We start from the raw sequence: 16,749 nt of genomic DNA on the forward strand, positions 1-16,749 counted from the left end.
TGTGCAAATGCCACTAACAAGGTAACATTTACCATCGTGTCTTAATATTGTTTGATATTTACTGTCCATGTCCACACTTGTAAATAAGGACTATCATCTAGCATTTGAGCAGCTTCTCAGAGTTTATTATCTGGACAATTTTTCTCTGCAATTTACACATACAGATCCCTTACAGCAAATAGTGATGATGGTACTCATTCTCATTCAAGTGTTTGTGTTAAAGGACCAGGCCAGCAGATTCCTCACTCACATAAAGATACCTACAGATAAAAGGACTGCAAGCAGTGCACAGGTGGAATATAAAATAATAATAATATTAAAAGATCTTGGGAAAAGAGAAAGATGGTCTGAAAAAAGGTGATGCTATTCAAGAGACTCAAGGCACTTCACTGACCCAAGAAGAGTCAGCTACATACAAAGGGGAGCAACCATCTATGCTAGACTGCACAGGATCTGGGCATCACTGTGTCACATCAGTTGGCACAGTTCAGTAGTGGCTATCTACAGCAAGAAGGGCAAGTCCTGTAGTTGTGAGTATGGGCAGAAGTACAACAATAATCCTCTGCCCTCCTCCTGTAAAACCCTGGTGGGAGTCCTGCAAGCACCATCCTCCAAGAAATTTGTAAGAACCTTTGGCCCAGAGGAGAGTAATAAAGTCACTCAGCACTTCAGAGAACACCGATGTTGCAATGTCCATTTATGTCGGGAACACATTGTAGTGACTGCTGCAGCCTGGTCAAAAATAAAGGGATAAAACAAAGCAAGGGAGATTCTGTTTAGATATTGGGGAAACAAAACTTTGTAGTTTCAGAGATAATAACTGTCTGGAGAGACTCTACACCCCTCAAGTCGATGTCTGTACAAACAAAACACTTTGCATTGTACACACGCGGCTTGAGGACTCCCCAGTCCTGCAACAGCATGAGGAGGGGAATTCAGCCTCAGAGAACTCATCCTCTCTTCCCCTTCACCTCTTTATTATTGGGACTTCAACATATCTTCAATTCACAGGAGACTAAAGCAATCTGTTCAGCATAGTCAGATCAAAAGGCAGACTGGTGTGAGTCACAACCACTTAGCAACTTGCTTAAATGAATTGTGGACACAGAATATGTTCAAATAATTTGCCAGTAATTTCCCTTGAACATGTTGGGATTAAAGCCTTATTTTCTTTAAATCCCTGTAGCTATTAAAATTCTTCTAGCAAAATTCCTATGTTTTATGCCCCTGTTATAATAAGCCCAGTGTTATGCACCTACTATAAAATGTCAAGTGTTAGTTCTATGCACGATATCTTTAGCTAGAGGAGACATAAAAAATATGTCAGTTTTAAAATCTAAATCAAAGAGCTGTTATTCACTATGTATAAAAAAAATAATTGGAAGAGCCACAAATAAATCATTGGCTTTTCCAGCTCCTAGTTCTAGCTACATATCAAAACCATCATTTCCCCACTTTAATGGTCTGCTTTGGTTTTAACTTTTATTTATAAATAACATCCTAAATTAATTTCTATAGGTTTTATTTTCTGGAACTAGTTGTTGCCATTCTATTTTTTATTTCTTAGGAGACTATCTGGCATTTATATCTCATGATTTCAGACAATATTAGGGGTGCAATTGGAAAAAGGCAACCCTGAATATTTTATTATTATTCAGTATTGCTTTGTAGATAAAAAAAACAAAGTTTTGGGTTTTAAGATGCCAGTCACAGTTGATCTTGCCCGATTTTTTAATTCCAGCTCAGCATGGCTGTGGCCAACAGGCTGGCAATCCACCAATTGCATTCTGCCTCTCTTGCTCCTAATTATTCAGCTCTCCAGTTCTCCTCCCTTGCTGGTTCTGTTCTGGTCATCACAATTAATTCCCATTCCTCAGTCCTGTGTTCACCCTCAACTCATTAGTTTTTGGCTGGTCTCCACTACTGTTTCAGCTCAGCATTTTGCAATTTATCTCATCACTATTGCAAGGCCCTTTTTTTCTGTCTTTGGTTTTCTAGGGTTGAAGGACTGTTTTTGCTTGCTTCTTACAGAAGAATGGGTGAACATTTTGCAGTTGTCAGGTAGGTGCCAAGGTATCTTATGTCTCTCCCACCAGCCATTTTCCTTCACAGGCTGATCTGGGAGCACAAAACCATCTGAAGTGTGCAGCATCACCATCAAACACGGTATCCTGTAGGCTTCGGAGCTGTTTTATGTACAAGGATGTTTGGGGAAAGAGACTGACTGATGAACCCCAACTCTCAGATGAAAGTCTCAAGCTCCAACTAGTTATTTTAAGGAATATTACAATTAATATCCCACATGGGGGTTTTAAGCTTCTTGGGCAGGGCCAGGAGGCACTGACGGCTTTTCCCTAGAAGACAAGAAATATGGTCCCTTAAGACTGATTTTCTCTCTTTGTCCTTTTTTCCTCAGCAGATTTGTGGCCTCACTGACATTCTTAATTGGTAAATTGTTGTGTAACCAAAATCATACTGCAGCTGTTTGGTTATTGTACAAGCATGCTTTAGTCTGAGACAATCTTAATTCTTGAAGTGGATCTTTGTACAAATTTGGAAACACAAATTTATCTTTGTGGTGAAGCAAAAGGAAGATTATGCCAGCTTGGGGTTTCCAGTCCCAGTATTGTATCACTGGCTGATGACAGTGATGAGGTGAAGTATCAGAAGATAGCAGATAAACCTTTTAAAAATAATCTAGTTGTAGGGTTGATTTTGTTTGTGCCAAGTTCACTCATATGGAACAGTGGAGTTGTATCACTTGGAACAAGCTCAAATGAAACCTTAACACAGCTTCCTGACTACTTTGAAATCCTTATTAGAAATGCCTAGTTTTACTTTAGAGACATAATGTTAAATCCTATCCAAATACAGGGAAAGACAGCCATTCAATACAGACTTCATAGTTCTTGAAAGAAAATGTCCTGGACTTGGCTGGGATAGATTTCACTTTCTTCCTAGTAGCTGGTGCAGTGTGGTGATTTGTATTTAGCATGAGAATTCTGTTGGTAAGACACTGATGCTTTCAGTGTTGTGGAGCAGGTGTTATCCTAAGTGAAGGACTTTCCAGTTTCCCATGTTCTGCCAGGGAGCAGGTGCACAAGAAGCTGAGAAGGAGCATCCTGAGGACAGCTGACCTGACCTGGCCAAAGGGATATTCCATACAGTGAACACCATGCTCAGTATAGAAACTGGGAACAGGTAAAGAGGAGACAATCGCTGTTCAGGGGGATGAGCATTGGTCAGTGGGTGGTAAGCAATTGCATTGTGCATCACTTCTGTTTCTTGGGTAGCGGGTTTTATTCCTTCCTCTCTTGCTCTCATTTTCATTAAGATTGTTGTTATTATTAATATAAATTGTTTCAATTAGTAATTTTTTCTTATCTTAGCCCACGTGTTTTACTTTTTCCTCTTTTCCTCCCAGTCCCACTGGAGGTAGGGGGAGTGAACAAGTGCCTGTGTGGTACTTAGTTGCCAGCTAGAGTTAAACCATGATAGGAAAAAGCTAGAATAAGTACAGAATGGGTTCCAGAATACAAATGCTTCATGACTTTTTATTACCCAGTTGGTGTTGCAAAGTGATTTGGAAAAAAAATAAAATACATTTCTTAGAATGAAGTTGCATGTAATGCCTAATGCTTGAATTTGAAACATTAGGTATTTGAAGGAAGTGATTCTTTGAAGCAGACAGTGGTATGTAAGTAGTTAACTACTAAGGCAAAGGAGGAAATATACCAGTTGATGCAATTGGTGACAGCAGGAGTTTGGAAATAAATATCTCTATTTGGCACTGAGAAGTGAAGCAGAGCTCAAATTTCTGTGGATTGCCTGGCTCCAAGCTCATGTCTCAGAGATTACATTTCTGTGGTAAAATTAAATCTCAGTTTAAGATCTGTGATTCAGTGTGGTTACTTACTAAAATTCATCTGACCTCCCTAGGTTGTGAGTATTTTGAGCTGACCTGCATGGACCTCTTACTAAGATCTTGGTAGGACCCAGCTCTGATGGGCTATTTCCCTAAAAGCTTAGTAGAATTGTGATAACAAAAACAGAGACACTTTAAAGCAGTAATTGTCATCCTAGCTAGAAACCAGAAACACAGTGGCATGTGAAAACAATGAACAAACAGAAATCCCAAACCTCAAGAAACCTCAACTGAGCAGAATATGGGCAACAGCCATTCATGGATTTGTAATGCATTTTGTACTGGGTTCACTCAGAGTGCCTCTTTGAAGATGCTGCATTCCTGGTTATGGCTGCACCAGGCTACTGACAGAGCCAGTGGAGAAGTGAATGTTCCCTGCAGAAGGCAGCTCAGCTCCCTTCTGCCCAGAGCTGCTGTGTGCAACAGTCCTGTCCCTAATGGCAGCAGTGCAGGTGGTTTTCCAGCGCTCAATGAGATGTCTCTGGTATTAAGGCAATCAAGTTGATTGTCTGCTTGTATCCATGACCATCCCACTTTGTGTGTGCGTGTTTAGGATTCACAGTCCCTTTGAAACAAGATTCTTAATATCAAACCAAAGTCAGCATGACAGATGGTAGTAAAGTTGCCTGTCCTGAATCTATTCTGTGCATTGCTAAAAAGGTTTGTTTGTCCTGTGCACCCTACCATGCCCTGGAGGTATCAGCATTTTGTAATTTGACTTAGTTTCCATCCTTTCTTTTGTTCTCTGAGATTCTGTCTACTATCCTTACATCACCTCTATCAGTCAACAGTGCTGTTTCTTAGACCAAGCAGATTTCTGGTTCCAGCTCAGATTAGCTTCAGAAGCTCCATATCTACTGTCTCACGGGCAACATCAACACACGCTCATAAATCTGTCAGCAGGTCTCTGTGTGAGTAAGCTCAGCGGTGGAACACAACAGCATCCCCGAACAGAGACCTGGAACTCAAATGACAGCCTCCTGCTGCATTGCTACCAGACCAGTGCATACTTAGGACTCCCAAACCACTACCTTTTCAGCTTAAAATGTTGCCTTGCATCACAAGTGACAGCAAGGAGAAAAGGCACTGTCCTTCCTCTTTAGCAAGCGTACCCTTGCGCTCTCAGGCAGCTTTGTTCATGTCCATGCCCAAGGAAGGGCAGTCCAGTCCGGCCAGCCTGGGGCAGTGACCGAATGGCTGTGCAGGCTGCACTGCCACAGAACGGCCCAGCTTAAAGAAAGGTTTGCTTATGCAATGATGAGCAAGCGGGAAAGGTCTCTCTGCTGCTAGCTTGATAAAAAGAAAAGAAAAAGTAAATGATTATCAATAAAGTGTGTTTGATTAGGTGTCACTGAGAGAAAGAAAATGCCATTTCATGTCACTTTTTAGAAAGCACAAGGTGTGTAACTTTTGGGGATCATTTTGCTCTTGACTAATCTTCTGATTCAATATTAAAATCTCAAACTTCCCAAAGGAAAGAGATTCTGCATCTTTTAATGAAAGATAAAACAACAATATAAACATACACAAATTTACAGAGAAAGGATCAACTTTAATACATCTGGAGTAAAAGGTGTTCTTTTTTAAATATGGTATAAAAATAAATGCAAGAAACATTAACAGAGAATATACAGACAACAGACAAAGACACAGGCTTTCTTTCTCAATGTGAATACATCAGTGAAATGAAACCTTCTGTGCTAATTTATTGTGCAATAAATGTGATGCCATATGTATATTTATTAATATATGCATTTTTTACATTTCTTCCAGTTTTTGATTGACGTATTTTTTTAATAAACTGTGCCTAGCAGAAGCTTTTTTTTCACTGTACTTGAGCTTGCAGAAAATAAAAAGACACAGATCCAGCTTGATATGAAGGAGGAAGTGAGCAGACAGTTTTCGAAATGGAGGCATCGAAAGGCTAGAGAGTCCCTCGGAGTCTGTAATGCCTTAGTATACACAAAAGAAAACAAGTCAGGTCCTTGCTCATGCAACATCTTGTTCTACTGTCCTCTGAGTCAGGCAATCAGTGAGCTACAAAGTATGTATAATGATTTGAGTCTGCTTCCATGCTACAAGGTGATCCTTTTAGTAGGACTGCACTAGACTGGTTAACCTCTTTGATGTGAGCGATTTCCCCTGAGGAAAAGATAAAAACAAAAAACAAAAACAGAAAACAGAGGCATGATCACTGCAAACCTGTTCATCAGCAACCACTCAGTGTTGCCACATCACTCTCAAATAACTAGGGGCACCAACTGGAGTCTGTCAAATCTTAAACCACAGGAAGTCCTTACACTTAAACACCTGCACTGCCAGCCAGCCAGATTGTTTCACAGAACAAGCCAGCAAATTTATAGGCCGTTTTTTAATGAGATTGATTTTGGCTGATGAGAAACTGATGCTGAGGTTTTTGCCGTCAGTCACAGCCAGAACTTGAAGGCTACCACAAGCAAGAGTGCCTTGTGCTGCAAAGATGAACGTGCAAACTGCGGTAGCTCTGTCACGGAGGACAAAAAAGCTACTTTCAAGTTAAGGTAAGAAAGTAAGAAGCAGATTGCATATAGGTAGGAAAGCAGCTTTTCCATGAACACAGCTATAGGTTTGCTGAGACCGTATTTACTATTTAAAAGGAACATTGGTCAGGTATATTACATGTGACTGCATAACACTGCTTTGAAGGTGCTGGATTTCCATATTGTTGTTTTCCTCATTATTCCTCCTGTTGCAAGGATGAGGTTTTAATTTTTTTAACAAGTTCTTTTAATAAGGTGTAATGACTGTCTCACAAGAGCTAGGTCTACAGTGTGAAGAACATGGTGGAAGGTATGTCACTCTGGTATATTTTGAGCTTCATCTGAGCCAGACAGAAACCACAGAACAGGAATTAGCTCTCCTACGGCCACATAAAAGGAGTTAGCTCTCCAAGGGCCATCCCACTGTGGCTCTGATCCAACAGAGGCAGAGCTGGCACAGCAAGCTGACACCACAGGCATACCCTGACAATGTAACACAAATATATCATAAAACATTAAATAGATAATGGCTCTAACTCAACAGTTAGATATTTAATACTTACACTTATTATATTGTTCATTTTAAGTGCCCAATTCAGAAATATCAAACTGATTTCAAGGACAATACAGTAAAAAATACTGTAACTATCAAGAGATGCTTCATTCTCCGCAGTAAGTGATAAATGAACTTATTCTGCTATATCAATAAATTGTTAAGTCATCTGCAGTGTTATAACTCAGTGGAATTACACAATTTAATTTCTATTGTCATTATCAATTAAATTAAAGCTCACAGGGATCTGTAAGTGTGTCTTGAGCATTCGCTCAAATGCAATACATCAGAGTGGGTCTTCATAAAAGGAAGAATAACTATTTTATTCTTTGTGCTGTGAAACGCAAGTTGAACAAATTAGGATGAATACTTCCCCTACAACATAATTTGAAAGGGAACTCATGATTTGCAATGTTGGGTTAGACTGCTCATCCATCAGGTTCCTCATATCACCTGACAGTACTAATTCCTACTTCTTTGAAAGATGAAAAGTCTCTCTCCTGGCACTCTGTCTTCCCTGTATCTGCCACTTTCTACCTGTATTAAATTCACATATTCTTGATACTTTTTAACCCTTAAATTACGTCTTCCTCTAATGCAGCAGGTAAACTGTTATAGTAAGATATCTTTTCTTTTCAAATAGTCAAAAAAGCCTCAACAGCAGTGTGGCCTTGGAATACAATTTAAGACAATAGAAGCATTTCCAAAACTAATGTTTTGTTAGACAATTTTGTTAGACAATTCATGACTTTTGGTGCTGGACACAATCTCAGAAAGTATTGAACATATGCTTGTCTTTGCCTTTCATTAGGTTATTTGCACTTAAGTTTACAAGTGTACAGGTCTGGCTACTTTTTTTAAACATGTAAGAGTTCCCGTAAGTATTGAACTGCATAACCCACTTAATTAAAATATTAAAACCAGGAGTTCTCGATTAGTTACAATTTGCTCCATACTACACTTGAAAGCTGCATAAATGCTTGTTGCGGTACAAAAATCTGTGAAATAATTGTTTTTTATTGTTATTTGCAACTACTATTTAGGAGTTTCAAAATTTCTCGAATTTCTAGATGAACCATAAACAAATTCTAGCATCTCAGGAATAAATTATGTTATCACATAAACTAGGAAGTGCTGACATAAAATCAGGCCAAAAAGTAGTTATGAGTTGATCTGGTTTGTGTGATAATTTTCTAGATATTGATTGAATTTTCCTCTAGAGACACAGTGAGCTGTCATGACAATTTTTTTCTGCACTCCACATTACTTGTTCCCTGGATATTACTGATCTTTGAATATTTTTTTCTCCAAAGCCCTACAGTGATCAGGAACTCTCTGGATGGTCCTCTCCTTCAACTCCCCCCCCTGCCTCAGAGAAACCTCCATCTGAACAAAACAACAACAAACGGTCTCTTTCCATGCATCAGTAGTTCTAATTTATCACTAAGTTGGAAAAGTGACAACTTAGAAGATCCACCCTCCTTAAGAGATCTTCTTAAATGCTTATACTGAATCATATTAAGTTCTCTGATTAGGAAAATAAGCTTTTAATACACAGAATCCACTGCAGCCCCAGATACGGAATTATCACATCTTCTTATTAGATCTGCAGGGACTTGTTATTTTCCACTTTACAAAATATTTCGTTAAAACTCTGTTCTAGAGTATACTTTTGCTTTAGCTCTCTGTAGTAGGGTTTCATAATTACTGTTTCTAGGAGATTTCCAGATTTACTTAATTTACAGACTATATTTACTGATATAAGGATCATCCATTGTGGGTCATAATTTAATAGCTGCCATTTCTTTCAGATACCTTGTTAACAGCATTTCCATAAGCCACATTTTGATTTGGGAACCTGCATCTAACAGGCCAGTTTTCAGAGTTGTAGCATATGAAGATGTTTCCTGTGCTAATGAGATTAAAGAAAATTAGGGGTGGAAAAAACAGAAGTACTAGATGTTTATTTGAATAATGAAAAAGAAATCCTTAATATTTTCAATATATTCTTGCCATCAACATTTAGAAGCATATGGGCAAATTCTAAAGATGATTAGGAATTTTTTGGCTGTATTAGTGCACTTTGGACATAACAATTGTAACTATTTAAGTATTTTACTAGTAATGCAAATGCCAAAATGGAACACTGCACACATAGCCTGACAAGAGAATCAGAGTATGAGAAGGCAGCACAGCAGCTGGAGTGAACAACTACATCTAAAGTACAAAATCACTTGGCCTCAGCATTCAGTCCCTATTTGAACATACTAAGTGCTTGACCTAGAGCTGCCTTCCAGCTTTACTTCTAGCAAATATAAGGGGCAAAATTGTAAAGCTATGTGCAGATGCTGCCAAATACAGTTGTGCTGACTGACCCATTTATGCAGCATGACACTAACACCTCAAATAATCCAGCAAAAATGTCAGCAACAACCACTGTACATACGTGGCTTAAAAGAAATCAATATGAAATGTCTATAGGCACTGGAGTTGAAATGTGTGGTACAGAAAGATCACATCTTTTCCTTTTAGAAGATTAATTATCTTCCTTTCTGCAAAGAAACCTCAACTGTTCCTTTTCCATATTTCTTTATTGCCAGTGCAGGTGCTACTCCCCAGGATCTATACTGGTAGCACTAGAAAAGAAAACTCCATGCATCTGTTGAGGAAGGAGAGGTAGTGTCCCACTGTGAGCAAAATGAGATGTGGAGTGAGAAGCAGCCCTCCTTGGTCTCAGTGTTACCCATCTGCTCACGTGTGAAACACCTGCAGCACACTGTCAGCCCATCCAAATCAGCAGGGTGACATTGCAGTGCACTACACACACAGCTGGTGTGTAAAGAGCCCCTGACAGGCGCACATCTGGAGAGACATGGGAGAAGAAGCAGTAAATCCCTTTTCGTGTTGAAGCAACCCTTGCTCTACCAGCACAAGGGAATTGCTTCCGCGTTGCTCTGGGGTTCAGAATTGTGCTTCAGCTTCCACAGCAGTAGAGGATGCTGCTGTCAGCCATCTGTGCAGGTGTATTTCTCTTTCAGATGTGAGGAAGGGGACAAGGTTAGTATTTACTGAATTTGGGGTCCAAGTTGTCAGTACAGCTGTAGTGCTAAGTGGTTACATGTGCAGGGAAATCCTTCTGCCTCTGGCTGAGATTTGCAGCCCTTTGTTCCCTTCTCATTAGGGCTGTTCTGTTTCCTGCAATGATCTGAAGTGGGAGGCAGTGGCTGAACAACTGCTTTCCTGTTTTGGCTCACTCCAAATCCAGTGGCATCCATTTCTTTCTCCTTCTGCACTTTGCATTTACTGATAAGCTGCTCTCATTCGTGATTAACTTCAAACCTCCTGCCAGATGGGGTAGTTTGAACTTGAATAACCATTTGAAATGTATGTTTCCAAGGGACCGATTCGCAAAAAAAATATTTTTAGTATGTTTTTCCTGGGCCTGACTCCTCAAGTTTGCATACCTCTCTGCAGTTCTCATTCCTGAAAATGGCCTAAGATTCAGGTAAAATGTTTGTCAGCTGGAAAACGGCAGACACTGGCCCAGTAGCTGACCAGTCTGTGCTGGCTCCTCACTTGGATGAACCTGTTTGTGCAAGTGTTACTCCAAAGCTCCTCTCTCTTCCAGCACAGAGCACAGCAGCTTAGCTCCAGTCACTGCAGAACAGCACAAAGAGGCCAGTCCTCACTGGCACATCCTTTATAATTTTGTCCTTAATAATTCTTAACTCCTAAAACTAAGTTGTTTTTTTTTTTACTAATTAGTAGGCCAAAATAAAAAGCTCAATTATTTATTTGTTCTTTCTATTCAAAAGTGAATAAGACACTTCCTAAAATGGAAAAGGCATTCAATTCTACAAATAATTATTATTTACATTCTTCTTTGTCAAATAAGTAGCTTTGTAATTTATATTTCTTCTGACTAGCTGTTTTTTTGTTTAAATTTTGGGAATAACCTGTGAGTAAGTTCAAAATGAGATTCCACAGGTGAAACTGCATTGAATTTCTTAAACAATGTTATACTTGAGAAAAATCGAGCCCTCGTCAGGTTTTCAGGACTAGATGGAGTTTTGGTCTTGCACAGTAGGGCCTTGTGTACACAAGTTTTACCTATTCATATAGAAAAACTTCATAATTAACAGATGAAATTGATTATTTATCTGCTTTGTTGCTCTATAAAAGGGATCGATTTTAACATAAAAAAATATTTCACTTGTTTAAACATCTAGAAAGTCTGTGACCCACTGACAAGAACTGAGGAAGCCACTTTTACAAGTTTTAATTTCCATCTCTAGACCATAATTCACAATGTCATGTTAAGTGACATTGGATTGAAACTTGGTGAAAATGGGCACTGTACAATGTCCTTCGCATTTCACATCTCCTGCATGAAATGGTCTATTGTTACTGGTTTGGAGGGGGAAAAAATCAGAGGATTCTGGTCAGCAAGTTCTTCCAGTTAAGTGGGAGAAGAAGCTGGAAAGGATACAGCTAATATAAGATATAATGGTTTCAAACTCAGAATTTTTAAATAGGGTCTTGTTTACGAGGTTATGAGTGGAGATAATTATAATTTGATAGCTTTCTAGTTTAATATATGAACTGAACTGGGTTTGTTTTGTACTGCCTGTATTATCTTAAGACCTCACAAACGTACAACAAGCACCTCTTTTTTGTGTTCTGTGTAACTGTGCAGTGACATATGAAATGCTAACACTGATGGTGGTGTCTGAAGCCATGGCACCAATGCATGAGGATGGTAGGTCTCCCCCCACAACTCTAAGGAGGGAGGCTACTCCTTTTTGCCCCACTGACTTGGTTCCTGGTGGGACAATAAAATTTGTGTGGGGTGGAAATTAAATTAACTCTCTCCCACTGTAAACCAGGTCCCTTTGTCTTGAGGGTTCCAGACCAGTAATTGCAGCTAAGCACCAGGCTGGGGCTCACAGAGTCCTGCTCAGTCTGCCACTGTCACAAGTCCTGCATGCATGTGAGAAATGACAGAAAAATTGTTCCCTAAAGAACCTCTTTGCTCCCATCAACATTACCAGTGTATATGCACCTGCTTTTTGCCCCTGTAAGGTAGATGGCACTTGAGGTAAATTTGCTGAGATTAAGTTTTTGGGGTTTTTTTATAGTTTTTTTCCCCTATGTGAATTCTTCAAAAGAATTTCAATTCTTAAAATGCCACAGAAACTGCTGCTTTCAGTCTCTCTACTTCTTGAGCATGCAATGAGATCCTCCAGCTCCATGACTTAGATCTTTAACTTCCCTAGTCCCTTGGGGAGCTGTGGGTGACTGTACTTTAATTATTCTCAAAGAGAAAGCTGAGGGCTGAGCTAGGCAGGGAGGAGCCCAGAGCACATTGTCACTGCTCTCTGTGCCTCTGACTCAAAGCTGTGACACACATGGTAGCCTGTGTTAGTCCAAGGCAATTCACGTATCCGATGGCTTCATTCCAGTAGCACTGAAGTGCCTGTGCTCTTTATTTTCACACAGTAGCCAGGAGTGTAAGTGAGGCAGACCAAGGATAGCGGGGGTTACTGCTCAGAGACAAACTTTAAAGAGTTCACTAATATTACATATAGCAAATGCCAGCTCGCTATTACTTCTGTATATTTTATGTGAACGCAGACCTCTTTATAACTTTATCCATATTTTCTGCTGCAGGCAGCTGAAGGCATTAGCAATTTTGCACCATAAAATCTACAGAGCAGCTAAGTAGTCAGTTTTTAAACTGAGCATTTAGGCCTTTCATGAACTGCACCAACTTACTGAAAATTTTCTGGAAAGAAAACCCTTAAATGTCAAAGAAATACAGAGCTGAGAGTAGTGTATAACTCCACTTCTATTTTTTCTCCATCAGACTAAAATAATGACTCATTATAATAGGTTATTTCCATGTAATTCATGAAATAGTACAGACTAATTTCCCTCCACAGTTTCTAAACTTTCTGGTTTAACAAATGCTTTCTGTAGCAAATATAACCTAATTCTGTTTAACATTGATCAGGAGCATCTTAGAGTCAACAAATCAGAAAATTAATTACAAGCCCATCTGTTCAGACTGAGTCCCTAGACATAGCCAGGGTTACTGGGTTTTTATTAAACACTTAAAATGGAAAAAAATGAGGTCTAATTTAGTTTAATACAAACCCACTTTGATATAACTGAGGAAAGAAAACCAGTGAAAATTAGTCTAAATATTGCAAACCATCAGAGAAGAGAAACTATAATTTTCATCTACTAAATCAGAGATGATAGCATTTATCCAGGTTGTCGAAGACCCTTTTCACACCTATCTTCTGTATTAATCAGCAGAACAGATCTATTCCACAGTCCCTCACTTCACAGTTATCAAGTTAATCAGTACACTGTAGAATATTCTGATAAATTTTTCCCTCATTCCTGCTGGCTGGAACCACTGTACCAAGATAGATAGTTACATATTATAAACTCTTCACAACCAAGAACAAGAGTGGAACAACAAGGATGTCTGGTGGAAAGAGGTCCTGAGGAAGTGAGTGACATGAATTCAATCATCTTGGAAAAAAGGTTTGCATTTGAGCATCCTGATACTCTGGATTAATTTGCAAGTTTCAGAGCTGTCAGGCTAATAGAGATTATAGATCTAGCAGTGACATATTTTTCTTTCATACCTGACCCGACTTGACAGACTCCACCCAGGTTAACAGGTAATAGTTGGAAAAAAAGCAAAACCACTGACTTTATTTCAGAGTTTTCTCTGTGAAAAAAACAAAAAAACAACCCTCTTCTACTGAACTACTAATGTCCAGAAATCCTCTTTTCCATTTCTAGTTCACAGCTGGTTTATTTGGCCTGCATTGCATCTCTGGCATGCTGCTATTCTGGTACTTCTGCCCTGAGATAAGCAGGATGAAAATCGGGCATGGCTGCAGGGCACAATGCTCCAGTGTTTGTGCCCAGAACTGCTGGTTCGTCCATAAGGCTGCTCTGGGAGGGATTTCAGCATCTCCCAGTCTTGTCTTCACATCCTCCCTTTTTGCACTGTGTTCCTGACCCCTTTACCTACAGCTTGCTTTTTCCCCCCTCATGGCCACCTGTTTACATAATTTTCACCACAGCCAATTTCTGACACCTGGGCTGCTCAAAATGCTATGAATTAATGTAGCATTGCAGTCTTCCAGGCATTGGGACTGGGAAAAAGTCTGGCTTTCAGAGGTCCCAGATATGTTACCAACTCTATGCACCCTCTTTTACAGACTTTTTATTAATATGGAACTTCCTACTGAAGTATAATGCAATTATCATGTATAGTGCTATCATGTACAATGTTGTTTTATAGATCCGACCTGTTTAGACAACACACAAATCACACTGCAACATGCTATGGCAACACCACCATGCAAAACATAGGGGTTTTTGTTTCAAACATTAGGATAGTTTCCTCTGTGGCTGTTTATTTACTTTTAGAGTCCTTTACTGACTTTGTCCCATTGAATCCAAATTTCTTCCTGATTACAGTGGATTCAAAGCATATTACAGGAAGCCTTTACCTATAAAAAAGTAGTTAAAGAATTACTGTTTTGTTTTTAAAAGTGAGATATTCCCACAGCCTCACAAAACTTTCACTGTGTTTGTTTCTTTTTTTGATTACTGGAAAATATAAATGTATTTTTTAAATACTTGAGGCAATACTCTTGAGCCTCATTGCAGGGGAGACAGTTTCTGACAACTGCTTCTCCTTCCCTAGAAACTGAAAAAACAAAAACCATGATCTTTGCTGAAAGCTCTCATATTGTTCATTTCAACACACACAGCTCCACTAACCAGGTCACAGAAAAAGCCACGGACGCACACGCACACACACACACACAGCAGCGTCACCTGCACAATTCAACAGACAATGCAGACAAACTCGAGTATAATCCAAGATCTTTCTACCTCTTTTCATAACAGGTTAGTGCTCGCCCTCAGTGTTGGTGTACAGTTTTTATGGCATGGAAAAATAGGGATGTTTCTGCCCTACAAAAATAAATGCGTTGAATTCTTTAGTTGGAATTTTCACAATGTAAAAAAAAATAATCTCAAAGAAACTGGATAAGTAAAAAGAATCCCAAGTATCATGAAATCAGTGGATCTTTTGGCAAGTGGCAAAATCCACCAGCCTTCATTTTTTTCTGTCTTTGAGAAATAGCTTTCAAAAGTTATACATTGAAAAGAAAAAAAAAATCAGTTCTTGTAGTCCATTATGAAAATGAATCCAAATCAAACCTTTGCACATAAACTGTATGAATTCTTTGGTCCTGTAGAAGCTGTTAGACATTAAGGAAGATGGGAAGAATATTATTGTTTTTTTTCCCTGTGCCAAATTGAAAAAAGGGGGACAAAGACTTTTTTAGTAAAATAAAAAGAATATAGGAGGGAAATCCAATGTATTCAACTGTTTTAGACTTAGTATTTTACAAGGCACCAGAAAAAGAAACAACATCAAGCACGTTTTCACAGATTTTTTTACTAAAATTATAGGGGGGGGAAAAAAGTGACTAATTTCATGCTTCCTAATGCAAAAAGCATGGCTCCCAAAGGTCCATTCCTCCATGTGTGACAATTGAGATCAGTGGGAAAGGGACTAGGGGAGGAGGGGTTGTAATGAAAGCACATTATAAAGCTGTCATTCCCAGGAAAATTCACAAGCTGTGATGAATAAACTTTTAACCATCAAATTAGAAAAGCAAAAGGGAGAGTAGGGATCAGTGAGGGGAAGGGGAGAAGGACGTCCCATCAGGCTTACTAGTCTTCCGAGGCAACAAACTTACCACATTGCGTGTGAATTTCTCAAAAGATGTTCGACGATCCAGAGTGTTTTCCAACTTAAATTTGAAATAAATAAAACAAAAGAAACAAAAAGAAAAAGGAGGGGGAAAAGAAAAGCAAGAACAATGGAGTAGAAAAGAAAGTTTGATGTAACAGTGGACTGAAAAACAAAGTTTGTATAAATCAGGAAGCAAACACAGGTATGAGGCTGTAATGGGACTTGGCAAAACAGGGGATGGGCAAAACAGATATAGTACTCGACAAAAATAATTTTTCATGGGGATCAAACTGGTTTGAATTTAAAGAAAAACTGAAAGTAAAAAGAAATAATGAAGTGCACATCTTGTGTTAATGAACTGACATTCACAAACTTAAGGACTTCACACGGACAGTTGAAGCTTTCTGGTATTTTCAACATCTCTCTCTATATTGGATCTTCAGAAATCAATGTTTGAACAAAAAACAAAATCACACAGTACTTTCAGATAATTTTAGGTTGTCATTATTAACAATAGAACGCTACGGTGTTAATAACTACCTTGTTCCAGTAACAATCAAGGCCCTGATTTTGCAAGGCACAGGGCTCCCAACGGATTCTAGGAGATTACTGTTTAGAGCCCACTAAGAGAATTATTTATCATCATGGAAATCTGCATTGTAAATGCTGCTCCACATACTCTGGGCTGTGGCTATTCAGAACCCATTCCACAATCTGGAGTTTTCTAAGAAAATATTACATTACAAGACATGAACCTCTATTTGCCAAAGTGTGACATGATCAGTCTTTCAAGTCAGATTCCTAGCCTACTCAAAACTATTCATGTAGTAATAGGGAAAGAAACAAAATTAGGAAGCCCCTATATTTATAGTTGAAGTTAGAAGTTATTCATATGAATAAGATTGTTTCTAAACACATTCTGTAGCTTTCATAGGTGGAATAAAGAGAACAACAA

General features: G+C 38.9%; 1 protein-coding gene across 6 annotated transcripts in view; it reads right to left on the bottom strand.

Moving 5' to 3' along the window:
• The window catches only part of RGS7 (regulator of G protein signaling 7), a 241,731-nt gene that overhangs the window by 10,950 nt on the left and 214,032 nt on the right, over positions 1 to 16,749 (bottom strand). Inside the window, exons 17-19 of one of the 6 annotated variants that reach the window (XM_088052706.1) lie at positions 15,799 to 15,852; positions 14,924 to 15,004; positions 5,793 to 5,877 (exon numbers count right to left, since the gene is read on the bottom strand). The exons of 1 other annotated variant lie outside the window; for it this stretch is intronic. In XM_088052706.1, coding sequence (XP_087908832.1) covers positions 14,930 to 15,004; positions 15,799 to 15,852 — 129 coding nt within the window. In that variant the 3' untranslated portion in view covers positions 5,793 to 5,877; positions 14,924 to 14,929. 4 more of the 6 variants (XM_014263308.2, XM_088052710.1, XM_088052707.1 and 1 more) reach the window with 4 other exon arrangements.

Source organism: Pseudopodoces humilis, chromosome 3 (assembly GCF_049639895.1).
Source record: "Pseudopodoces humilis isolate 2021_Gansu_Grassland_sample_001 chromosome 3, ASM4963989v1, whole genome shotgun sequence".
Lineage (NCBI taxonomy): Eukaryota > Metazoa > Chordata > Aves > Passeriformes > Paridae > Pseudopodoces > Pseudopodoces humilis.